We start from the raw sequence: 27,000 nt of genomic DNA, 5'->3' as shown, positions 1-27,000 counted from the left end.
ATAGAATGCTCTTCTAAACAAAAACACAGAATAAAGAAATTCTTACAGCTGATAACCCTGCTTTTAAAGTCCTTCTTGCAGTCTGCCTTGCTTCTTGTACAAAGCAGTTCCATTTGACAACTTTGCAACCAGCAAACACTGAACTTTAGTCTTTGCTCAGTCTTGCCGCTTTCAAGCCAGTAGTTCTTCAATATTTTAACTAGCTTATCTCCTTCATGTGCTTCATCTACCTCCCTCTTTTCAAACTATCAGCTTCCAAAGCAGCTCAAAGTCCCTGCTCCCTAATACCCAAATGTAAGAACTCCCACCCCCATCCCCTCTCCCACCCCCATCCCCTCTCCCACCCCCATCCCCTCTCCCACCCCCATCCCCTCTCCCACCCCCATCCCCTCTCCCACCCCCATCCCCTCTCCCACCCCCATCCCCTCTCCCACCCCCATCCCCTCTCCCCAAGGTCCCTACATCTCCAGCATCTGCAAACCTGTGTTCACAGGAAAATCTCTTCCAATCAAACAACCTAGGCCTGTGTTTTTCAACTGGCTATTTCTCTAAGTCTTTTGCTTTCCAGAAACCACAGCAGCCTTTCAGAGTTGACAGGTACTCAGAGAATGCAAGAGAGCTACCTCTTCTGCACCCCAACCTGCTTTGTGCCCCTCCTTTCTCACTCTGTTCTCATGCTGCAGCTTCCCCCAGGAAGAAGACAGTGGGTCTGTTCAGGGCTCTGAGGCAGTGATTCATAAATCAGCTCTACTGTGCCTATAACAAGACCATCTCCATTCTTTATTAGGCTTCCTGGGCACTGCTATAATACAAAAAGGTCAGTACTAAGAACTTCAAAAAGACCAACTGGCCATGTCATGTTGGTTTAAGTTTTTATCCAAGGCTGATTAAAGAGCTTTCACTTACTCTCCCTTGCACGCCTACATATTTGTGCTAACTCCCTTTCTCCCTGCACCAAATCACAGATTCAGAAAAATAAATAGTCAAGGCTGACAATGTAATCAGAAAAACAATTTCTAGAGAAAAGGAAAAAGTTATTACCAGACACAGGAACAATGAGAAACATGTTAGGGGAAAAAAGTTTTTTTTAAAAAAAAAAACAACAAAAACAAACAAACAAAAAACTTGTACAGCAAGGTTTTCTAATACATAAATGCTTGATTGCTGTGCATTCAGCTCTTTGGTTAGTATGATGCATTTTCAGGTATATTGAGTACAACAGGTAAGAAAGGTGATTAATGAGAGAAATTTTTTTTGCTTGATTGGTTCAACACGCAAGCAAACTCCAGAGCGTTGCCAGTACTGTAGGAGAGAAGTTTAACAGAACAGCTACTAAAAAATTGTGCCTTATAATACTGAGCTACTGGACAATTGCGCTGGTTTTTTTGTTTGTTTTTTTAATAAATATACAGCATTAGATCATTTAAAAAAATTTGTATAAGTCAGTGTTTGAGAGATTTATGTTCAGCTTTGCAGGAGAAGTAGGGAGTTCTGGAGTCTTGAATGAGAGATAGCCTCCTGGACATGAACCCACTGTGCTATCCTTACTGACACAATGTACAGTTGTTGCACCTCTGCTACTGAACCTCATAAACCAAAATTAAATTATATTAGTTGGTTCAGTAGCTGACAAACAGAGAAACAAAACAAACAAGAATCCCGGCACTCATTAAAGAACAGCTACACGTTTGTCAGAAGTTACGCAGTGATTTTCTAGTCTAGAAAGGCACATTCATAGCACAAATAGCTCACAATGGCCCAGTTAAAATCTTAGTAAACGAACTGAATATTTGAAGAGCAAGATGGCTCACTCTGTACACAGTATGAGTACTGTGAAGGAGGGAAGGAAAGCATAAAAAACATTTTATCTAACCTGAGAAGCAGAAAATATGCTTCCTTTAATATTAGTGGAAGGAAATAGAAGCACGGCTTCATAGGTTATCTTCCAGGGAAAACACACTGGCAAGGATTATTATAGAATATCATACTGCAAACTCAATTAACCCATGGCTGTTGACAGAGTATCATGTGCATTCCTATACAGAAAAGAGAAAGCAGTCTACTCTCATTTCTTAGATGCAGTCTCCACTTAGATTCAAGACTACTTTTTATCCTACACAGAGCAACCCAACTTCCACGGGTCCCCAAACACTTGAAATATATAAAGAATCAATGAATACACAAGACAACTGTTCTTACTACAGCAGAACTAACAAGCCACGGTTGCATAAAGTCTTTCATTACATCATTACTAACTCACTTACAAAGTGAGTATATACAAAGAGAAGCCACAACTCATGCTGTGCAGGAAGCTAATGAAATGTATTAACTCATAATTACTAAAGTAATTATGAACTAGCAAATATTGGGCAAACCATATTTCATAAAAAAGATAACTTGTGAGAAAGTTAAGCCAGAGGTTCTCCCTACATGGAAATAATTTTCTTGGACAAGCTGACATCATCTATAACGTACAGCACAGCTGACAAAAGACCCAGCAGATTTCTACAACTAACATATTTTCCTAAAGTACTTAAAATACCAATTGTCAGATTCTGACTTAAAATACATATAGCATCTAAGCTAAGAGGCTGATCTGAAGACAAAGCATGGAGTGAAAACAGAATCTCATCTCAAAAGACAACATCAGCAAAGAAAATACACAATGTTCTATGTTTTCCAGGCTGTGCTCATTCTGGAAAGAACAATTTTTTGGTGAGGTCCTCAGTTTTAAGCCTTTCAGAAATCCAGCATGACTGTACAAATAAGTTCACCTACATTCCCTTCAAAGAACACCAACTGGTTTGTAAGACAAGATTTTCCTTTCCAAAACCGAAGGAGACTCTTGTTTTTACTCAGCTAACTACTAAGTATGTTCTTATACTTCTCTACTAGCTTATATTTTACAGACATCAGATTTATGAGTCTGCAATTTTCCTCAGTATTTACAAAAGTCTTCTACAAATTTTGCATTATTTTGCTACCTTTCCTTTTTAAGTTATCAGGTTAGTTTTAAGTCAAAGGTTACACGCTACCTCAACAATTAGGCTATTTCACCTTGAGTTCTTCTAGAATTCATGGGTGAATTCCTTAGACTTATCTAATCTGGTAAGCTGTTCTGTCAATTTATTTGCCGCAACCTATTTGTAATCCACCAGCACAATCATACCACTCACTTCAATTTTAGATAAAGCTTCTCGTGAGTTTCCTGAGAAAGATAAATTCAGCATTGTATTACCCTATTTCCATCACTAGCCCTCGTGCACAGTGATTGCTGAAGAAACATGTAAGACATGCAGTTTAATTCTTACCTACAAGCAATTCATGGACTAACTTTGGCTACTGTACAGACTACTTTGTATTACCATTCCCTAAGTGAAGACCATTTGGCATTCCCTAAAAACATAACTGCTTTGTTACATAAACATTAGCAGCAATGGATAAATTACCTGAGATTAAAAAGATTGAGTTCCACAGAAAAAAATAACATCCAAAAGAATCAATTGCTCAGTAGTTTGAACAAGATCTCCTTTTTGAGGCTTAAAGATTATACTCATTTTTTTTAAAGGAAGGATAATGTGAATCTGCATTGATGGTGTTTGAGAACTATTCAAGATCAGCAGAGAAATATGACAAAGTTTACAACCATGCCAGGTTTTGGAATGCATTTAATAGAGACTTTCTTCAGCCTGGAGAAATGGCACAAATACAAACCTCTCAAACTCGTTAAAAGAATAACAGATTGATTCTATTTAACAGGATTATACTGCTAACAAAGTCTGCTCTTTGAAGGTACAAATGATAGGCAAGATAGATTTAACTCCCAGCAAAACACCTATCTGGCTAGTACACCTGTACAGAGTTACTTTTAAAAAATGAGGACTGCACACTAAGAAGTAAATTCTAACATCTGAATGAAAATTGGCATGGAAGCTAGTGAGATATGTAAGCTATTACACTACATGATCATACTAACCATTTTGAAACTCCATAAACCATAAAACACTTATTTCATAATGAAGGAGAGGTTTTATTTTGGATTGCTTAAGGTATCCATTTCAGTTTTTCCAAAACATAGCCTACGTAGACAGGACCTACTATAAGGGATCCAAAGTCCTCTACAGCTTCTGCCATCAAATACAAATGCCACCATTCCACTTCCCTTATTTGCCATTCAGGTAGTTACTCAGTATAATAACTTTTAGTGGGATGACTTTTACCTAAATGTTATGGTTTTGTGATTTTTGTTGTCGGTATTCCACATCATTACACCATGTAAGGTACGGGCAGTTAAAGAGTTAATTCCCTTGTTACTGCAAACTACCTTTTTTGGTGTGGCCCTCTGAGGGAGAGGTGCACTCCCCAGGGGCCTTTGCGTTGGAGGGGAGGGGGTGAAGCCGTGTGGGAGACGCGGGGTCTGTTCCTTCCTGCCCGGCGGAGAAAGCATGTGGTCCTCCTGCAGTTTACTGTGTAAGATTTTCAGCCTGTAAACTCTCTATGATAATTCTACTAGCCTCATTTTTTATATATTTAGTAAAATTAGTTGCTCCTCCTCAGATTGGTGCCGCTGTTTTTGTGTTAGATCCGCCTACGAGTCCCCTGCTTTTCCCCTCTTCCCTTTGTTTTCCTAGGGTGCGGCTCCACGGCTTCTCTGCCTCTTTAGCTGCCGGACCGCCCGGGGGCCAGCCCCTACTCGCCGGCAATTTTTTTTTCCTTCCTCTTTTAATGTTTTTTTTTTTTTTTTCTTTCGGGCCTGTCCCCCTTGTCACAGATGCAGACCCTTAGATAATACCGTGACACTAAAATATGTACAACCAAGCTATTAATCCAGAATATTGATGTAGTTCATGAAAAGAAAGATGCTACTTCTTCATTGTTTAGAATAGAGAAAATCACTCTCTGGAAGTACCACTTTCCTCATCTCCACAAAGACAGAAGGACCCTAGCCAGCTAGCTTAGACTAGATTAACTTCTAAGCAGCTATCACTAGAGTAGAAGTCATCTTGTTCACGTGATTTTCTACCCATTAGAGGTCAGGAGTACCGATGCCAGCAGTTCCACTACTATTAACACAATGATTCCTACAAACTGAGTTGGTAAATACAGGGTGAGTTGAAATACATTCCAGCTTCCTTATCTTCAAACCTCTGGGTTACTGAGTACACTGTACTGTCTCAAAACTTTTCACTGCATATGGAGTAAGTGATACAATAAACGTTCACCAAAACAGAGAAAACTGCAATGGCACGCAGCTGAGAAGTCTTGGATGTTAGCAGTTGTTCCATGGAACATCTGAAAAGGGACTGCAGCACAAGTCAACCCCTTTTCAATTGTGTAAAATCACAGACTACATCAATACTAAAAAAAATTAGTCTCCAAAAAATTCCAGGTTGAGATATCACTTAAGGCTAGGAATCATTGCTAATAAGCAATCTGAACGCAACCACCCAAGTACTGCAGGGTAAGAGGGTAGCACAAGTATTGACATAGGTTGTTAAAAGTCAGCTGGTCTTAGTGCCAGAAAACATTCACCAATCTATTAAGTTTACTAGCATAGAGGAAGCCAGTTCAAGCAGTGTCTGGCTACATGCAAGAACAAACAGCTTAGAAAGATAAATAACGAAGTCTGATGTTTACAGTATTTGATAGGTGGGAGAGACTGCATCAAATCCTTTAATATAGCAAGAAAGCCGAAATCAGGTCTTCTCACTGCATAGGTGAGTGCTTCTTACATCCTGAGCTGACTGGAAAAAGTGCAAAAGGAACAGGAGAAACACTGCTTCCTTACACATCTTGTGATACCTCAGAGAGGCAGCATGAAAGCAGAGGGAATGTCTGCATCCCATGTAGTTTCAATTTTGTGCCTCCCACTTCAACACTGCCTACTTTCTAATTCCAGTAGCTCAGTATGTAGATTTATCATGCATCTTTTTCTATGGCCTCGGCATCTCTTTGAATTTAACAAAATAGAAATATAGCTTGGGACTGTGGGTTTCATGGGGTAGTAAAGAACCTGAAAGACAAATAGTGAAACATCTCAATATTTTAATGTCCATATCATGTTACAAAACTATTCAATACAGGACAAAACATTCAAATATACATCATGCTCCTTATTTGTAATTCTTCCTCACTGGCAAGATGACTGAAGATGATGCCCACACTTGCAAATGGAAACATCAAATCACGTGGGGAAAAAAAAAAACCAAAATTATTTTAAACAATAAAGACAGCTAAAGGTAAGGGAGCTAACTTAGGCACCTTGAGACAACAAAACACTTTAAATTAACATCAGTGAGTGCCAGATTCTCTTAGTCAGAGAAGGAGACCAGCAGGGTAAAGAAAAAAAACCAAATCACTATCTGGAATGAGACACAAAGGAAAAGCTAGAACACTGTCCTGCTGCTTTGGAAAGTAAGGCATTGCTCCTACTACTTATGAATTAACAAAAAAGGCTGACTTACTTAATTGTTCCATTTCTTGCCGATTCTCACGGGACAATTTGGTTCGCCCATTTCAGTCTCTTACACAGAAAAGCTGCAGATTTATTTGTACTGTCTAGATATCCAGTGAAAAACAAGATGGCATGTAATCGAGCATAAATAGGAAAAGAAGTTAAAAATTTAAGGAAGTAAAAAGGGTTTTGCTGCTTTGTTGTTTTTTTTCCACCTGGATATGCTTATCCTGAGGTATTAATCTTTTTAAAACAGCCAGAAACTAATAAATGCAATTTGGAATGAAAAAGGAAATATTTTTCTTGTTATAAAACCACTTCATATGTAAATAAAAGTAAAAAGGGAAGACTACACATTCATTCCATCTGCTGAGGAAATAAATATCTTAGCTCCTGTAAACCTGCTATGGGCTAAATTGTGTTGCACCATAATTCCCATAGTAGCTGATTCATTTCTGAATTCACAATCATCTTCTGAGTTCTCTCAAGCAAGTATTTGATGAGTGTTTTTCATTTCCATACATGAAATACACTGCTTCATCACTTTTCTTTCCTACTTCATTTCTTTTCCCAAGATGGATTTTTTCCCCTTCTTTCCTGCGAATGTAAGCCAAACAATTCAACTGCATACTGTACTGTTTGAAGGACAATGATTTTTCATTTTTTATCTTTCAGACTAAAGAAAATAAACTTTACTCTGAGCTTTCTTAATAGATAAGTAAAAACGGTTTTTGTTTTTTTCCTTAAATTGTATCACATTTCTAGAATAATAAATTAGAAACACAAATCCCACAAATTAAACACCTGAACTATCCAACAGTAATTCTCCCTAAATATTGTATTTACTCTGTCACAGTGTAACTCCCTAAAATTTGACTTCAGGATGCAAACAAATTCAGAACTATGTGAAATTAATTGATACCAGACTTGAAATATTCCAGAGTATAACCCTCATATATGCCATCTGTGCACTCTACCTCTTTTTAAGGCTTTTTAAAAAGAGAAAAAAAGACATTAAAGCAATTACTAAGTTGTACAGCATACCACCACAGGAATCCCAGTCGTTCTACGGCAACAGAAAGGTCTTTCACATAATACAAGAGCCTCAAGCAAGATATCTGAACATTACTATTCAGTAAGAGAAGGTCTAACAATGCTTAATGTGCCTGCAGAGTATTTAGGACAAACATAAATATTCTCCATTTATTAGTCCAATCCCTCTGTAGTTAAGGCAAGTCCTATCTATTTTCTGTCCCACTTAGAAGTCAGATCTATCTTTCCACCTTGCTGTTATAGCCATTGTGCTGCTGTAGAGAGACACCATCAGTACAATCAGCATGTGAGCTTCTACAGTGTTAGTGCACCTTTAGCTATTACATATACTCACATACACTTACTGCTTTGATCTGCTGCTTAAAGTCCAGTTTAAATTCTAATGCATCTCAAAGAAATTAAACAGGATAAAGGACACTTCTATAACTCAGAGAATTTTCCTCCATCATATCTTACAGTACAAGTCCAGACACTGTACCTGTCATGTGAAACAGGGATATCAGGGTTCCATTAGAGAAGGAAGGAAGGAGAGGAAAAAGGAAAGAAAAAAGGACAACCTAAGCACAGAATTACCACAAAACCATTTATGCTACCAGAATTCTAGTCATGATACTTTCGTTTGGAGGCACAGTCCATGTATTCTTTTCTTTTTAATTATCAGCTGTTACTTTTTCCTTCCTCATTACAAAACCACCATCTCTGGCATATTTGGCAGTCACTTTCTTCAGTCAATTGCCTTCAGCAATTCAGTACCCAGTTCAGTCAATTTCACTTTCGCAGAGTGTTAAAAAATATAACAGTGTTCATCTTTTCAGTTTCCAGTTGCAAAGTCAGACTGCTTGTATGCATCTCACCACAGCAAGCTTCTACAAAACGTAATGTCATTTTGACTGGAGTAACCCAAGCGCCTCCTGTTTTTAATGTAATGCTACTTCATCTCTTCTTTAAGGTCACTAAATTGGAGTTTCACTGACAAAGCACAACATCCTTAAAGCAAGTAAAAGGTACCTACATCAGACATATCATCTGCTAGATCCCAGGCTGTCCCAGTTTTGGCTGGGAGAGTGTTAATACCTATCCTATCCTAACATTTGCTTTCATTTCTTCAGTATCCCTCATTCCCTCTCTTCCAATCAGTACAATTTCTGAGATGATAAATGCCCATTTAAGAGTTCTGCAACTAGTTCTCTATGAAATATTTTTGTGAACAGCTGCATTTTAATTGGCTTATTTTCTCTCTCACCTCCACTTAACACTTTTTTCAAAGGCCACGGGAGGAATGTTTCTCTTTCAATTTTTTGAAAGTCATCTTCAGTTTTGTGGTCTCTTCTGCTTCTTCCCCTGCCTGTAATCTTAGGGAGCATGAGAGATAACAGCCTCACTGCCATGGGTACCTTTGCGAGCAGCAAGGAGATCTAGGCCTGTAATTATCCTGAAGACTTGTAATTTGCAGAGACTCTTTCTGCTTAATAGTTGCAGGGAGAGCACAGAAAACCCAGCTAATGACCTGAAACACATCAGCTATGTCCATCACCTCCTCTCAGACATGAAGGGTCTGGAAGCAACTCTCCCATTACTTCTAACAGAATTAAGCAGTGACTTCATTTCTGCAGTACAGCATAATGTAAGAAAGTTCGTTACCCACCCTAGCCACACTGAAATTCACTGCATTCAATAATGTAACAAGCTGTAGGATTAGCTTAATGTAAACATGAAATCAAAAGAGATTTTAAATAACTTTACCTTGTTATTATTACATACTCAATCTACGTGTCAGTTATTATCCAGCCAAAAAAAGTGGAACTACAAATTAGAAAGCAACCACTACTACCCTGCATTTGCTCACCCCATACATCCTTTAAACCATATACCACCACATCGCCTAGTCCTCCTTTACAATGATACTCCAGTGCTACACTATTTCAACAAAGACAGCCAGTTGCATAATGCACTGTGAATTGACTTAGAACTTAGTTGTTACGTCTAGGAACAGACAGAAAATGAGCTCTCTAGAAACCAACCCATTTCTTACTGCTCCTTTTATTCCATGGATCGGTTCTGAAACTGAACCATCTCAGGTCACAGTAATTACTGGTAATGACAAAGGCTTGCTAAAAACATCAACAATGCAAACAAACCAACCCACTGGAAGGGGTGCTTTTCTGTACCTGTGTTTTAAGTGAGAACTTCTATTAAAATAATGAGTGTCACCATCCAGAAAGTATGCAAGTTCTGTAGGAAATTCATACCGTAAGTCCATCAAGCCTATACAGTAACTCAGTCATGAGATCAATCATCCTCTTTAAAAGGACAGGAGCCACTGCAATTTTCCAAAATCTTTCAGTTCCTTTCCTCTCATTATTTGCCACTATTTTATGCTAGTGAAAAAAATTTTAAATGTAAGTCAGATATTCTGAAATCTGATGTACAGACTTGTATGAAGTCATTTGTTGACATTTTAACTTGCAATTAGACAAGATTAAACTATAATAATAAACTTTCAAAACATTATATTTTGGAAAAGCAGATATTTAAGTCCACCTTTGGAAGACACTATAATGCTTTTTTCCACTGTTTTAGTGAATGACACTACCATCTAAGGTATAGAAAAATAATGATAAGGCTTATGAGAAGGAAAAAATTCTCATTTCATTCAGAGAACAGTATTGGTAACAGATGGGTTATTGCTAAGAGAAATTTCTTTGTACGATCTTTCCTGAATAGAACAAGCTGGTGCTTCTGTTTAGGCAAGGTTACACTGTTTTCAAGAAACTAATCCTACTCCTACTGACTCATTCGAGGATTCGGCAGATCCTGAGGCTGCAGAATCTCTGGAGACGAACACAGAAATTACTCTCAACAATGCATATTCAATAATCAAAAGATCTGATGCATTTTAGCTAATAAAAGCTACCTTTTTTAATATAGTAGATAAGGACACACCAAATCTAGGTTTGATGCAACTTTTTCATTGTTTTTGTTATCTTGACACTGAAAAAGACATAGAATTTTTTAATGCAAATTTCATCACAGGTGAAAAAAGAAGAGAATGTTGTTTAGAGAATGTGCATGCACACATTCACTTTTTCAACATACTCTACCATTTTCAACCCACCCCCTACAAATTTACCTCTGGCCTAGAGATACAGGAGCTTTTTCTTCACTCTCTCCAGTTTTTGGCTACTTTAATTCTTAACATAAAGGAGACCCTTTCTCAACTCCTATCTTCCAAGACATTCTTTCTGCTTTTTGAGGAGTAGGAAGTGGTAATAACTGACGTTTTTGCATTTCAGAACTCATTTTCCTCACTTTTGAACCATCAAAAACAATACATGTAAATAAACTTTGACTTCTGAAAAATAGGAAATTCTCACATTCCATACTTCATGATTCAAGTAAAATGGAAATTTAGTTCCCAAGAGAGATAACCTTCCCCATCTTGGGAACAAATTAATGGTCTATAAATATAATCTAACTTCATAGACATAATTCCCTCAGTCTTCCAGCAAACAACAGCCTGGCACTTTTGGCACTCAGTACTGAGTTTGCAACACTGAACTACATGACTTCTACAGATCCACTTCTAAGTAAGCAGGTCAAACAAGTGGCTTTTATCATTGCAACCACTGTCTCAAGGAAATAGTAAAAGAACTACAATCAGCTCCACAAGGCCCACAGTGTTTACTATCATTGAATTTATTTTCCCTATCTTCAATGGTTCTACTACTCAATTGTAAGAACACCTTTTTAAAGAAAACTATTTAAACAACTAGGAAATTTGATTACCTCCTGTCAAAGGAGAAGACTGCACTACTAGCAATCAAAATCAAGAAAGGGAGACTAAGTTAATTAATGAGACATTTTGAAATAGACTTTTTGGGTAATAAATCACATATCAAAATCAGTTCACTGCATTTTGGTGCAATTTTGTCTAAGTGAAAGACAGTTCTTTAACTCATGACTTTAAGCGTGGGCATTTCAAACTATGCAGTGGCACACTGATTATGGGAAAGACTATTTCAAAAAACAAATTCATGATGATATAATGGAAATGATATTTATAAAGATATGCTACATATCAATTTTAAAAAACAACCACTTCAAATGTGTCAAGATTAGCAGTTGCTTTCACTTAGAATCATAGAATCAGCTAGGTTGGAAAAGACCTACAAGATCATCCAGTCCAACCATCCATCTACCACCAATAACCCCACTAAACCATGTCTCTCAACGCTATATCTAAACGTTTCTTGAACACCTCCAGGGACAGTGACTCAACCGCCTCCCTGGGCAGCCCATTCCAGCGCCTGACCACTCTTTCAGAAAAGTAGTATTTCCTAACATCCAGCCTAAATCTCCCCTGGCGCAACTTGAGGCCATTCCCCCTCGTCCTGTCACTAGTTATAAGAGAGAAGAGGCTGACCCCTAGCTCACTACAACCTCCCTTCAGGTAGTTACAGAGAGCGATGAGGTCTCCCCTGAGCCTCCTCTTCTCCAGACTGAACAATCCCAGCTCCCTCAGCCGCTCCTCTAAGGCCTGTGCTCCAGACCCCTCACCAGCTTCATCGCCCCCCTCTGAACACGCTCCAGGGCCTCAATGTCTTTCTTGTAGTGAGGGGCCCAAAACTGGACACAGTACTTGAGGTGCAGCCTCACCAGCGCTGAGTACAGAGGGAGAATGACTTCCCTACTCCTACTGGCAACACTATTTCTGATACAAGCCAGGATGCCACTGGCCTTCTTGGCCACCTGGGCACACTGCTGGCTCATGCTCAGCTGAGCGTCGACCAACACCCCCAGGTCCGTTTCCTCTACACAGTATTCCAGCCACTCTGCCCCAAGCCTGTAGCGTGGCCTAGGGTTGCTGTGGCCAAAATGCAGGACCCGGCACTTGGTCTTGTTGAAACTCATCCCACTGGCTTCAGCCCAGAAATCCAGCCTGTCCAGATCTCTCTGTAGGGCCTTCCCACTCCCAGGCAGATCTACACTTCCTGCCAGCTTGGTGTCATCTTCAAACTTACTGAGGGTGCTCTCAATGCCCTCATCCAGGTCACCAATAAAGACACCGAAGAGGACAGGCCCCAGCACCGACCCTTGGGGAACACCACTCGTGACTGGTCGCCAGCTGGATTTAACTCCATTCACCACCACTCTCTGGGCCCGGCCCTCCAGCAAGCTCCTTACCCAGTGAAGAGTGTACCTGTCCAAGCCACAGGCTGCCAGTTTCTCCAGGAGAATACTGTGGGAGACAGTGTCAAAGGCTTTGCTGAAGTCTAGGTAAACCACATCAACAGCCTTTCCCTCATCCACCAGACGGGTCACTCAATCATAGAAGGAGATCAGATTGGTCAAGCAGGACCTGCCCTTCACAAACCCATGCTGACTGGGCCTGATGCCCTGGTTGTCCTGCAAATGCCACGTGATCTCCCTCAGGACAATCTGCTCCATAAACTTCCCTGGCACCGAGGTCAGGCTGATAGGCCTGTCCTCCTTATGACCCTTCTTGTAGATGGGAGTCACACTGGCAAGACTTCAGTCTTCTGGGACCTCTCCAGTTGACCAGGAATGCTGATAGATGATGGAAAGCAGCTTGACTATCTCCTCTGCCAGCTCCCTCAGTACTCTCAGATGGATCTCGTCCAAGATCCCCACTTTTCCCACTCCCTCCAAAAAAAAAAAAAAACAACAGGGAGGGTATACCTCTTACCTTCTGAAAAAGATTCACTACTTTTTTTGTTCAGTGCTCCCCAAATAAGTTTAAAGAACTGTAAGGCTTGAAAAATTTAAAAAATTTTGAAGAATGACTGCATTATGGGACAACTTGGATTAAAAAAAATCAAGTAGAGATGAAAAAACAAGAAGTCTGACAAAATAATTATTTCTCTATTTCAAGTACCATCTAGGACACTGGAAAAATACTGTCCTGCTTTTTTCTTTCCTTTTCTTCCTATTTATATGCATATATAAATATTTTTTGAAAGAAAGATGATATTCTGAACACTACCATCGATTTTTGAATAAACAGGTCATCGTAAACAGGTCAAGTAAAAAGGCTCAGACTAAACAGTCAATAATTCTGAGGAAAGAAAATTGTAAGAAGTCCCTTAGACTTAACCAAAAGTATGAATTCTTCTCATTATAAATAAAATATGTTCAAAAAGCTAGATGATAGAAGGATAACGCAATATGCTTTAAAAGCACAGATACTTAAGACTTGACTCTTCAGCCTTCAAGACTGGTCACATGGTTCACTACTTACACATATAAATCATAATGTATAGATAACATAAGGAGGGACAGTATTTTATATTTCTTGGTTTTTAAGAATGTGCTTCCATTATACATAAATGTCCTCATCATAACCCATCTGAGCATCCCTTGGAACATTATTGAACAGTCTCTACTAATTTGCAGTTAAGTGCAAGTCTTAAATTAAGAAACAGACCTGCCATTGAACTCCACTTCAGGCGTATTCTAGAGCTGCTCATTTATTATCTAAATCAACTTAATGAAATTCGGTATTAGTTTCTCTGAACTTCACAAATAATTACTTCTACATTTGCTGACCCAGAAAATTACAAACTGAGCTGAAATCACACTTCTTGTGGTCTAAGTTGATACAGTCAGAAAACTAAGCTTACACATTTAATGCTTGCTCAAATATACCACTTCTGGACAAAGACTGGAGGACCAGTGGTTCAGGGTGCTTACATAAGAATGGAAAATATTCTCTAGGAACATCCCATATGTCTATTGTTAAGTCGGTGCTTACTAACACAGAGGCAGGAAGACATAGGTAAAGATAAGTCTTTATACTGAAAATGCATTTGGCAACTTAGATAACAAAGGTACATGAGGTTATAAAACAGAATTTGTGCAAGCAAACTGTTATACCTACATCTTTCCTTTTATACATGAAAAGAGAGAATGTAGAGAGACAAAAGTAGTTCCACCCACAAACAAACAAGAACACAAGTCAAAACACTGGTTCAAAGGAAATATTTTTTTTTTAAAGCAGCATTTCCAAGCCTGGAAAGGTTAAACTGTACTTTTACCTTATACCAGGCAGTATAAAATTGAAGCTTCATTATCTTATCCACGGTCTGTCAAGGCTTCACACTAGTTTTCCTGTCAAGGTTATTCAATCTATCTATAAACGGAAGGGTAAATACGGGAGGAGAGCTACTCTTTTTAATGTATTCTCTAGCTGTAAAGTGTCATCTTGAATGACAATCCAATTTATCATTTACAAAAAATGCATCACTATACTAAACAGTTTTATCTATGCAGATTAATGTTTCTAATAGAGTTCCACAGCAAGTATCTGTAATGATTGTCATTAGATCTGCCATTTTCTACATTCAAGAGGGCATTACATAACTTACCATTTTTGTCTTAGACAAGTTGTAGTAGACAAGTTTAAAAGTAATTAAGAAATATCATTTATAAAAGGGCAGAATGACACAAACACAATAAAATTAATATTCTCCCTGGGAAGGAGTTTAGCAGTATGAACGATCATCTTTAACCCTTGAATCACCAAAATTCAATCTACTGTACTAAGACTTGTTCAACTAATTAAGGAAAGACCACGCAACCATGAAGTATAATAAAGGAACTGACACAGAAACAAAAGCATACATCCTCCCCCCACTGCAGAGCTGCTACCAGTTCTAATCATTCTCATAAGCCTTGAATATACTGTCTATGGGCAAGAGAACAAGTTGCTTAAATCCAATATTTAATAAGGAGCTACTGCAGTATTCAATACCCCTGAAGTTTTTTGAAAATAAAAGCAGCAGAGAGTCAAAGAATTAAGTTGTTGTGTACAGTGCAAAGCATATAATGAGGAAGAGATTTCAACAATGCCAGTATTCTGGCAACACAAAAGCCACTGATCATTAAAATGATTCACCATAATGACTGAAGTACCAAACATTTTGCCCACAGTATTGAGGCTAATATGCCAAATACGCAAAAGGCAGAAGGTAATCCAACTAGAAGACAAATAAGCAACAGTTTATAAACGCTTATTTGAAATCTTACAGTGGAACTATCTACTAGGAATAACAACACTACAGAGCCAAGTTTTATGACTAATACATTAAAGCGCTTTTTTATCATTTCACTAGAGAGTGAAAAGTGTTGCATAGAAGTTGGAGAATCAGGTTGCTTTTTTCTTTTTTTTTTTAAGAAAACAAAAAGGAGATCAATGCTTGAAGAGAGAGACGTGCACTTTTGAAATGTGAAAAAATTAAGCATTGAAAAATATTAGTGGAGTAGGAAAAGATGGAAGGGTGCTAAGGGTGTCTATATTATCTCAGTTTTTCCTTGGGACCTTTTAAACAAACTACAAAACTAAGAATATTTTTTTCTATCTAATGAAGCGTAACAAAGAAAACCAGGTTCTAGAAGCGCATGTTTTCTCATTCTGTGCATCAGAAAATAAGATGTTAAGTGATACGTAAATATCTATATGCAAATATATTTCAAATTTTACATGAAATAATGAAATGAAAGAAAAATGAAGAAAAACTTACAAAGCCAGAAAACACGTACCTGATATACCCTGAGACTCTGTCTGGAGATCACAGTACCACAATCTGTTCACTGGATCACACCCTTCTCGAATGGACAGCAAGACATACCGACCATCATCTGATATCTATAAATTACAGAAAATAAAATAAAAAATGCAAGTTGAAAAGGCAGTCTCTAAAACTAGCAAAAAATCAGTCAACGCTACAGTTAGTTGAATGAACAGATGTATATGAAATATGAGAACTCAGCAAGAACTCTCACTCACCACAGGAGTATTATCAGCAAATAACAAGTAAAAAAATTTAAGTTGATTAAAACCAAAACAGCTGTATCCGTTTATTCTCATCTTTAACTAAAAAAAAGGTTAATACTAAACGTATTTGATCTAAAAGAGTCCATGCATAAGGCAAACATGCTTGCTACGTCAATTTATTTTTAACAGAAAAAGCCAAACACTGCCCTACTGGCATTCACAGCAGCACACGAGAGAAGGATTTAACGAGATGGTAAAGACAGCTTTGGATTCATGGTGTGCCTAATTACAATGAATTTCCAAAGGTAGCTGCTAAAAGTCACATCCTCAGAGCTGCAAAGAGGCTGTCTGCTCTCTCCCAGCCACTTAAAAAAATTGTTGTTTTTATCATTTTCATCAGGTTTACACAAAAATCTAATGCTGCTGCTAAATTAACCTTATAAGGTACAAACACATTATAAATTTTCAGATGAAGCTTTTTGTTTTGCCATTACAGAAACACAAACACATGATAAAATTTCCAAAGTTGTGTCTGTTGGTACACAAAGTCATCATTTAAGCCTTTTTTTCTGCTCAAATTTTGTAAATATAACTTGTTTCCTTGCAAAGTTTTTGAAAGTGCAAGTCCACAAAGGGAAGGCATAATATAACAGGAAGTAATCAATTTAAAATTTCCCTTTCCTTACTAAGCTCTTTTGAGCTTATTCCAAAATTACCAGATGTTTAGATGTTTTATTAACAACTGATGTAGAACGTTGTTTCCTGTCTACATTTTTACACGACAATGTCTAATGGAAATTTAAACCTTTAGTTACAAAACATGAAACAGAACTCTAAAAGCTTTCTATTTGGTGCTAAACACCTTCAAAAAAATCCTTATTCATCGATTCTAATTACTCAATGGTTTATTTCAGTTTATATTCATAACATTAGTTGTGCAAAGTATTTTTACAATTAGTTATGCAAAATAAATTTCAGAAAAATTAACCTGTAGCTCTACAGTTATTCAAGCAGATCCATGGTTTTGAAGGCACAAAGCAACACTGTAGAATATAAAACCAATTCTCAGTACACAGAAGCTAACTAAAAAACTAAAACCAGCAAACAAGCATTTCCAAGTTACCTTTTTGATAAGCATTTTTATCAACAAGGAATTATGCCACTAAAGAAAGGCCATACATCTGAAAGCTAACAAGATGAACAGGAAGGAACACCCAAGATTCCTACTGGACCAAGATAAACATTATAGGAAACAGTTACTACTCATTTAACAGGGCAGTCAGCAATATTGAGACATTTTGCCATCTCCTTCCCAGATGGATTATATTCAGGAACTGAAGTCAAGGCTAGGTGATCTCTCTTAGAAAAGCATCTTCTGTATTTTTAGACAAAAATCAACTGAAGGTGTCAGTTTTAACTAATTAAACTACTGCAATACGTTGCTTAAATAACTGTTCATACTTGTACGAGTGCCAGGTTTCTTCGTCACTAACTCTAGAAATATGCTACTGGCAAGTGGCATATACAAATATACATTGCAGTAGAAGTCAACAGTAAGGCACACAGAAGTCTTTCAGACATAACCAGAACCCACACAGATTTGTTCTTCGATGCTATGAATTAACAGTTGAGAGATAACTGCTCACTTTGCCCAAGACAGAAAACTTATTTGCCATTTTCTCATGTGTTGTCATAGCAAGGGCAATTCAGAACCCCTCATGACAACAAATTTGAGCACATCTAATCAGTTTTTCCTTCCACGTTCCCGACTGGATGAGTGAAGAGTTGATAGCAGTTTATGTCTAATTTGAAGCAGGAATTCCCAAAGCACATTCCTGGTGGGATGCCAATTATGTCTGCCTCCATCACTGAAGCTGTTCTTACATCAGTGAGTTCTATAATCCAAAGGAATGTGACAGAAACAGGACGAGACACTGTTGACTGCTGCATGCTAAAATGTTTAGTATTATATTGCAGATTTAGAGATCCACATTGCAAAGTTACAGTTTGATGAACAAATTTTGGCAGCAGCACTGATGTATGTAGTCTTCACCTCTAGCTCTTCTTTCTGCTAGGGTTGCTGGTATCCGTGGGAGTTCATTCCCCTAATCATACCAGTACAGGCATTTATTATCTGCGTGGCAAATCGTGCTGGAGAACTGACCCAAATGAAAAAAATAACATGCTCAAAAACCAGTCCCCACTGCTCTATGCAGAAAAAGAAAAACCTGGACAAGGAAAAAAGTCCAGGAGAAAAAAAAAAAAAAGAGATATAGAGAAAGCCCCCTTTGCCAGACCAGTATCTCACTTCACTGGGCAGCTGCACAAATGGCTGAGCTAAGACACTGCTGAGCAACTGGAAACATAAGTAATAGTGGCAGAGATTGCTTTGAAGACAGCTCAGCTGGTAGTACTGATGAATACATAATCACAGCCTGAATGCCCCAACCTTTCTATACTGTAAACAGACAAGAGACTAGGTATCCAAATGGTGAAAGGAAACAGGATTTCCCAACTACATTTGGGTTATCCTTACAGAGATACATCTTCATGAGGTAAACTGCAATCCTTGCTCTTGGCCCACAAACTTAGGAATCGAAATGCCACATCAGCACTTCACTCAAATCTTAGAATCCATTCATAGTTCAATATAAAGGAGACAGCTGTAACTTCAGACCTGACAGCTTGGCTCAGAAGTAAATTCATGTTTCCCTTCATCCAAGCTGGAAAGAAACACACTAAGAATTTCTGAGAGAGATTTGGAACACTAATCAGTTCATTTTTTCCTCACACTGATATGATTCCTATTATTTCAGACAACACACACTGATAAAAGGTAATTTATAAAGCAATTAAACATCTTAATCTGACACTTAGTTCCTATTAAAATAGGACAGAAGTAGATCTGTAGCCTTTCAACCGGAGTTGACTCTTGAATCCATTCAATGCTTTTCAAAACCTCCAGGTTAACAACCAATGTTTTTATTGGCATAACGCAGCAACAGTCCCTAACTCAGCACTGGTAAAAGCAGGATTCCTTTAAAGAGATGATGTTGGTACACAGTTTGTAGTTTTGCAGCCACTATGCAGTCACACAGCAATTTTGAATGGATTAGATCTGTTATTTCAGGAGTATTTTCAGCAACCATCTTTCACTACACAAACACAAAGAAATATTACAAGAGGTATACTCACCAGCAATGCTCTATCTGTTTCAAGGATTACACCTTTTAAGCCAAACTTCTTCTACAAAGACTTTATAGTGGAACACTGTCTATTTTCAGTACCAATTTTGTTTCCTATTACTCGTTCTCTCTATTTCCATGAAAGGTAACCACTCCTTAGAAAAATACTCAGGGAGGAAGCAGTTTTCCTGTGGCTTAGATAAGTTAATGGATATAAACATATTTATTTAAAGCCCAAGAACTGCATACATGTAAAAAGAGCTTTCCAACTACTTAACTGTATTTTGAAAAAGAAAGAAAAATATTGATTATGCAAGTCATTTAAGGAACCCCAAATAGTCCTATCTTCTGCATTTAGAATAGCTGTAACAATCTATGAGGATCCACAGCAAAAGTGAAGTTAATTATTTTGTATCATAGAAACTCACTCCAGATCTAAAATTCAAACATAATTAAACGAGCAAACAAAAAAGAACAAACAGGAGAAGGCTGTAGGGTTTTCTGACTTCCTGGCTTTATGTATTACCCCTCAACTAAAAAGTCAATAGTAAAGACATTACAATGCTTTCCTTCCAAGTAAAGCGGCTTGACAGCAACTCCCATGAATATTAATGCTAGTTCTTTGAGTACTACCTGGGTAGTCACCCTGATTAGTAATCTTTCACCGCTGAAAGATTCAGAACGGAGAAGAGATCTCTATTTTTACTTCACAAACACGGGTCCTTTGAATGCTTATTATTATATTAAGGCAACTATATATTCCATGCCATTTTAAACTAAACAATTACATGTTTTACCACTTTTTCCATTTTATCATCAAGGTAGAAAAAAATAATCGCTGCATAAGCCATTAAAAATAATGAAGTAAAAATCAGTTATTACAATAACATGCTCGAGTCCAGAATAAGATAAACTAACCTCTCTTTTTTAATTGCAGATATTTACACCATTATAACCCACATTTGGACCTGCATCCATAGTAACTTTAAGAACTACTGCTTTTCTTCAAACACCAGTGTCCTCTGTACATGGAACAAGGTTAACTGCATTGGTAACACATTTCCAATAAAATAAAGTAAACAATAGAGCCAAACTGTCAAAGTAGTAACTGCATTCTGTGTGCTCAGACATGGGAAGATCAAAGCTTCCAGGGAAAGCAAGATAGGTGGCAATAGAGATAAAACTATGCTAAGTGTGACAATAACCAGAAATTAAAAACTCATAGCATTGATAAGCTACATCTTAATATTACAGTCTTTGTTGCTTGATGTATACAACAGTTTAAAACCATGAGGAGTGATTGAGTAAAAGCTTTTTTTCCTCCCATCAGTATTCATTTAGGAATGTAGGAAGCCATCAGTATAAGACAGACAGACGACAGCTGTTATTTCCAAATCTTTACATACATGCTGCAAAAACATTGGGCATGATTTCACTGATCCTGAACACGAAGAACCTACATGCAAGAGACACTTCCAACTGATACAGGAGTTACCTGCCTTCCTTCACTCATAAATACTTTAAATCCTCCTATCAGATGAGTAAATTAAAATCCTATGCACAATTAAAAAAAAACACCACAAAAGACAAGCCCTCTGCAGAAAGAGATGTAAAAACATCCAGCGATATTTGTCAAAACATTTGGTCAATAAGAAATAAGAGCAATTTCGTCTAAACAGCCTCAAGTGTTCTAGCATCAAAGATGTGCCACAAAGTTCTGCTTGCACAATGACAGTCAAGAATCCCCACTGTAACCTCCCAGCCACTCAAATTCCGCTTTTATTAACTCATAGCCAGAAAAAGCAGAGCTCCTTCCTTTCCTACAAGAGGAGATTAGGTAAGGCATTCTTAAAGCGTTTGCTTGTATGTTTTTTAATGAAATTAACATAAAGCTATGTTCTGAAATTACCTTTGCAGTAGTTCCAAAAACCCACTGTAACTAGCATATAGTTCCCATAACATTTTATGCTCTTGAAAAGATGAGAAATGGAACTAGCACTCCATTTTACTAAGCAACCTCTTGGTACTGCATAATTCCAATCCCCTGAAGAAGGCTACAAATACTTGGTTTGTTTCCTATTTGTATCACACTGGTTTAATAAATTAGATTTCAGAAGATCTAACAGTGAGTGACTGCAGGAACACAGGATTTCTGGATCAAGTCCAACAGAAACCTTTCTACACTGAAGAGCAGGCTTGATATACTCTAGGAAGGACATGGTCTTACTGTATGTAAACAACATGTTAATATGCTCTCCCTATCCATTCTCCAGCTTAGAAAAATCGCTTTAGGCATTAACTCAGTTTCACTATTCCCTCAGTTTCCTACATGAGACAGTCTTGTTTCCAAGTGCAACACAGCAATATGCACATGGGTATTTACGTGCATCCTCCTTCTTAATTCTAGTGCAGAGTAAAATCAGTAGCTTTCCAAGGTGACAAACTAACATATGATTTTTTTTTTTCCTGCGGTCTTCAGCTTGTTTTCGAGTGCAATGAAAGTCACATCAATGCAAACGTATGACTCCAGCTGGCCACCACAGTAAATTCAGGTGGTTCCAAATTCTGGGATAGATCAATTCCCTCTGAAACCATGTGGATATTTGGAACAACTTCTTCTCAGAAAGAGCGGTCAGGCATTGGCACAGAATGCCCAGGGAGATGGTGGTCACCTTCCCTGCAGCTGTTCAAGAACTGTGGAGATATGGCACTGAGGGACATGCCTCAGCGGGCACCGGTTGAAGGTTGAGCTTGGTGACTTAGAGGTCATTTCCAAACTTAATGATTCTGTGATACAATGTCTATATAAGACATTACCACCTACCACAGCCCCAAGTGCAGCCAGAAAGATCACCTGGCTGTTTTACTTGAACAAACTGGGTGCTTTGAGCCCTTCCTGTTCCCTTTCCCTGTGGATGCTGCACTTTCATGATCTTGTGAAAACGCCACAGCCAGCACACATCTGGCAAAGCTTATTCCTTTGCACTCTGAATTTCATTTGCAAGTTCACCTTCTTTGCCGGGAACCACTGATGTAAACTGACAGTTCTAAACCTTTAGAAATATTTTTCTTGTCAGGTTATGGACTGTGCACAGTGCGTGTCAGAAAACAACACAAAAAAAATTGTACTGTTTCATTGTTGGGAGAACTGGGACAGGAGAGCTCCCCCATTGCCCTCCTTTCATTCCTGTTTGTGTAGTAGGGACTTTTAACACTACTAACTGTGAAAGACTCTTACATAATTTACTGTCTAACTCTGAAAATAACTGTCTGTGAAAGACGGTTACACTATATGAGTCTGGAGAGGAAGCAAGAACATACCACAAACAGAGAGGTAGAAGCCTGTGAAGCTCCTGTTTCAGAGACTATGTATAACAGTGCAAAGGTTTTGAAAGAAAAAAAAATAATAACAGTCCTCATCCTATGCTGCCATCTACTGGAAATTCACTCAACCCCCATTCCTGCTTCTTCCCAAATCCCCCACTATCCTAGAATCAGCAGCAGAGAAACATACACATTTTCCAAACTCAAGAGATTATATACCATCTTCTTCAAAACTGATCTAGCTATAAATTTGAAATATGACTAGCAATAAACACTTTTTCCCCCCCTATAGGCAATCCATTGCAGTGAGGAGCTGGAAATGCATCTATATTTTTATGCCAACAAAATTTTAAGCATCACACATTTTGTTTAAATCAAGCATACTTAGTGCTGGTGTTGAATGCGTAACTACTTAAACTTAAGCTATTTCCTTGCATGTTGTTTTGTAGATATAACAAGCTGACAAAATTTTACCCAACCCTCTTCTATCCTAACTGGAGACTCAGTTTCATTTCTCCATTTAAATATACACCACAGCAACTCCCTAAAGCGTATGTGAGATTACTTATTTTTTAAAGTACAATGGCATTATTATAACTTTCTCTATCTGGGAAAGATGCAAGTGAAAAGTGCCTGACACGGACAAGTCAGGTATTTTCCTCCCTCTACCCAATGGTTGCAAAACCTGTAATTTCTGCTCTAAACCTGAGTATGGAACTTCAAGTTCCAACCTCACTATAAAGAAAGATTTGATAGTTGAGAGTAGACCATCGACAGCATAATCTGTCTCCACTGGAGCTCATGTAAAACAGGAGAGAGAATCTAACTGTTTCTATCTGTTTGGCCCAGCTAGGCACCGTATAATAAAAATGCTTCTTTATTTATCTTACAAGAATGCAAGTAAGCAGACTTTCATAAAACACTGAGCAGTGCTATATTTTAAAATCTCTGGCAGAGGGATAGTACCAGGTAAGAATATTTAGGGTGACATCAATAAGTCACATAACTTGATTTTTACTAAAGTTATTTTAACTCTTCCCAATTACTTTGTGGTCTTCCACTTCCTCAGATGAATGCTTTAAAAAAAATTGATCAGAAAACTTGCCTGAATGACTCAAAAAGGAGATTTTTGACCTCTTCCACAAAGATAAAACCACATTTTGCAGTCACAATGGTATACTTCAATTGCAGAATATTCATCTTTTCCTGACCATTAAAAACCATCTTCCATTAATATCAGGGTGCCAGAGCCACATTTCACAGCTGCAGCTCACAGCACAGTCCCAGAAAGTCAGCTGTTTTATAGCAGTATCACTCTGACAAGCTCATGATTGTTTACCAAAGTGGATCTCCGTTTTACCACCCTGCCTTGAAACAGTATTTTATCTTACCAGCATCTGTGAAAGATTATGCCACCTAGAGGTTAGGAAAAGTCACTGGCAGCTACATACATTAAAGAAGAACAAACAATAGTGAGGTGCTTCTCTATTCAACACCCTGTCCCCTCTTCCCAGTACTTATGGGGATGTTTCAATTCCAGAGACTTAGAACTGGTAGCTGCACCATATTCTATTACTATCCTACACTACAGTAAGAATTATTACTACCAGTGCACTCTTCCCATGCCACAGAATTTTGATCACTTATTATGAGGTCTATATATTCTAATCAGTGAGAAAAATTACCTGAGACATTTGCTGTCAGAGAAAAAAACACTTTGCTTAAGGTTGCCTCAAGGTTTTCTTTCATGACAGAAGAGCCAGGAGACGTAGCATGGCTGCTCCTCTGCACCCTGGCCTGGTAAACAATTTCCTACTCACTACAGGCTCCATGCTACTTGTTCTCTTCCATCATCCTCCTCATATTCAGTTCTGTATTTCTGATCTTGAAATGCTCCAGCCCTGCTTCAACTTAGGTAACAACAGGTTTTGTTAGTGTACTATCACCACAAAGAAGGTTTTGGTAAACAAGAACTTACCTAGAACAGAAGAGTACCTCTACATCTAATACAGAATATATAATTTCTATGTAATCTAATACAATCTAAGACAGCCATCCTATTCACTATCCTAAAAAACAGTGTATGCTAATAAATCAAGGTCATAATAAATCAACACTGTAACACTCCACCACCAAGGAAAATTAATTTACCTTAACAACATGTGTAGTTTAGCTCATGACACTACAAAGCAATAATAATAATATGCATCACTGGTGTGAATCAGTGGATATATCACTGCAAGACATCTGTCACCAACAGAAAGAAAGCCCCTTTATTTACAGAACTGGGAAAAAATAATGAATTAAACTAGCAATAGGATGGAATTTGGAACTTAACATAACTTGTTACTGCTGTTCAAAAACATCTGAAAGTCCTATTTGCAAGTTCATACCAATATTCAGGTCAGATGGTAAAGGTATGCTTCAATAACAGATGAGATTATGTAAAGGGTTCTATTTCTACATTCCATGAATAAATATGATTTGTAAAGACAAAATTTACTGTGGTCACTTTGCTGAGGTGCCTGTTACATGCTTATTCACTGTTCCATTTTGAATCTATGTGCTCAAAATCTTTGAGAGAACTTTTTTTCCTGGCAGCACAGAGAAAAGAACCCCACATGGTTGGGGTTCTATCATGGGTTGATACATTGAATGGTGAGGATAGAGTGATGAACAAATCTTTGAAAAGAGGTGCTCCTAGAAAGAAGTGGTTCCTGGAACCAAATACCCCAGTCAAGGTAAAGACTTTCATATTTATGAAAAGTGTGAGCCTTGATGAGATCTTCCATAGAAGCAAAGCATACTGATTAAGCATGGTAGTCAGAAGACTATGAAGAATTACAACAGGATATTATCCACTGGAAAACTATTTTCCAAATTCTCTGATGATCTCAACATTCTAACAGCACCCAGATTCAATGGTGCTTAAGAGAGTGCACCATTCTAATCTAGAATCATAGACTCATCGATATTGGAAAAGGCCTCTAAGATCACCAACCACTAACCCACCACCACGTCCACTAAACCACATCCCTCAGTGCCACATATAAATGTTTCTTGAACACCTCCAGAGATGGTGACTCTCTACCACTTACCTGGACAGCCTTTTCCAATGCCTCACCACTCTTTCTGAGACTAATTTTTTCCTAATATACAACCTGAACCTCCCCAGTGCAACTTCAGGCCATTTCCTTTTGTTTTACCATCATTACCTGGGAGAAGAGGCTGACCCCTACCTTGCTACAATTTCCCTTCAGGGAGCTGTAGAGAGCAATAAGGTCTCACTCAAGACTCCTCTTTTCCAGATTAAACAGCCCCAGTTCCCTCAGCCGCTTCCCATATGACCCATACTCCAGACCCTATCCTATAGTTCTAGTACAGTTCTACTTAAAAACAATAAGGTATTTTGAACCATTAAAGTAAGGAAGATCAAAGCACAGTTACGTACAATTATGGTTAACTAGGACTTTGAACAATATAGTTGTCATTCAACAAAATAAACTTAAGAAATTGTTTCCAGCAGTCACCTTCTGGTAACACTGCCCCACAGCACAGATATAGTGTGAAGTTCAATGCTAAGCTCTGCAACACTAACAGAATCACAGAATGGCTTGGGTTGCGAAGAGATCTTAAAACCCATCTAGTTCCAACTCCCTGCTGTGGGCAGCCCCTAGATCAGGCTGCCTAGAGCCCCATCCAACCCAGCCTTGAATGTTTCCAGGGATGGAGCATACATAGCTTCTCTGAGCAACCTGTTCTATGGCCTCACCACCCTCTAAGTAAAAAATTTCCTCCTAATACCTAACCTAATAAAAAACTTTATTTTAAAGAATATGGTTTCCACTCTACATCTGCTACCAACTGTTAGAATCTGAAAAACTAAACATGATGATGATGTTAAGCTTCAGTGTGTTCACCGTACCTCAGCTCCACCCATCCATTTTGGTTCATCGGGAAATTCAGCACATAGGATATCTTCTGATTGGTTAGTTCCTAATACATGATAATGCAGCTTTTGGTGCAGATTAGTGGAGGTCTCAGTACCTACAGAAATGCAGATAATTTAATTAATTCTCAAAGAAATCCAACAACTCCCACAAAACCCTCAGAAACCTCTATATCCTTTTACATAAAAAAAAAAGAGAGTCATTCAGCAGAGAGAACTAGGAATAATTTAAGCGTATAAC

At 38.1% G+C, this 27,000-nt stretch overlaps 1 protein-coding gene across 3 annotated transcripts in view; it reads right to left on the bottom strand.

Moving 5' to 3' along the window:
* The window catches only part of PREP (prolyl endopeptidase), a 103,487-nt gene that overhangs the window by 61,161 nt on the left and 15,326 nt on the right, over positions 1–27,000 (bottom strand). For all 3 annotated transcript variants that reach the window (XR_002436681.1, XM_021390980.1, XM_021390981.1), the window contains exons 6-7: positions 26,736–26,857; positions 16,067–16,172 (exon numbers count right to left, since the gene is read on the bottom strand). Coding sequence is in view for 2 of the 3 variants with exons in the window: in XM_021390980.1 (XP_021246655.1) it covers positions 16,067–16,172; positions 26,736–26,857 (228 nt within the window). In the remaining variant the exon portion in view is untranslated. The remainder of the gene's footprint in view (positions 1–16,066; positions 16,173–26,735; positions 26,858–27,000) is intronic.

Source organism: Numida meleagris, chromosome 3 (assembly GCF_002078875.1).
Source record: "Numida meleagris isolate 19003 breed g44 Domestic line chromosome 3, NumMel1.0, whole genome shotgun sequence".
Taxonomy (NCBI): domain Eukaryota; kingdom Metazoa; phylum Chordata; class Aves; order Galliformes; family Numididae; genus Numida; species Numida meleagris.
This window is presented reverse-complemented; position numbering and strand designations above follow the sequence as displayed.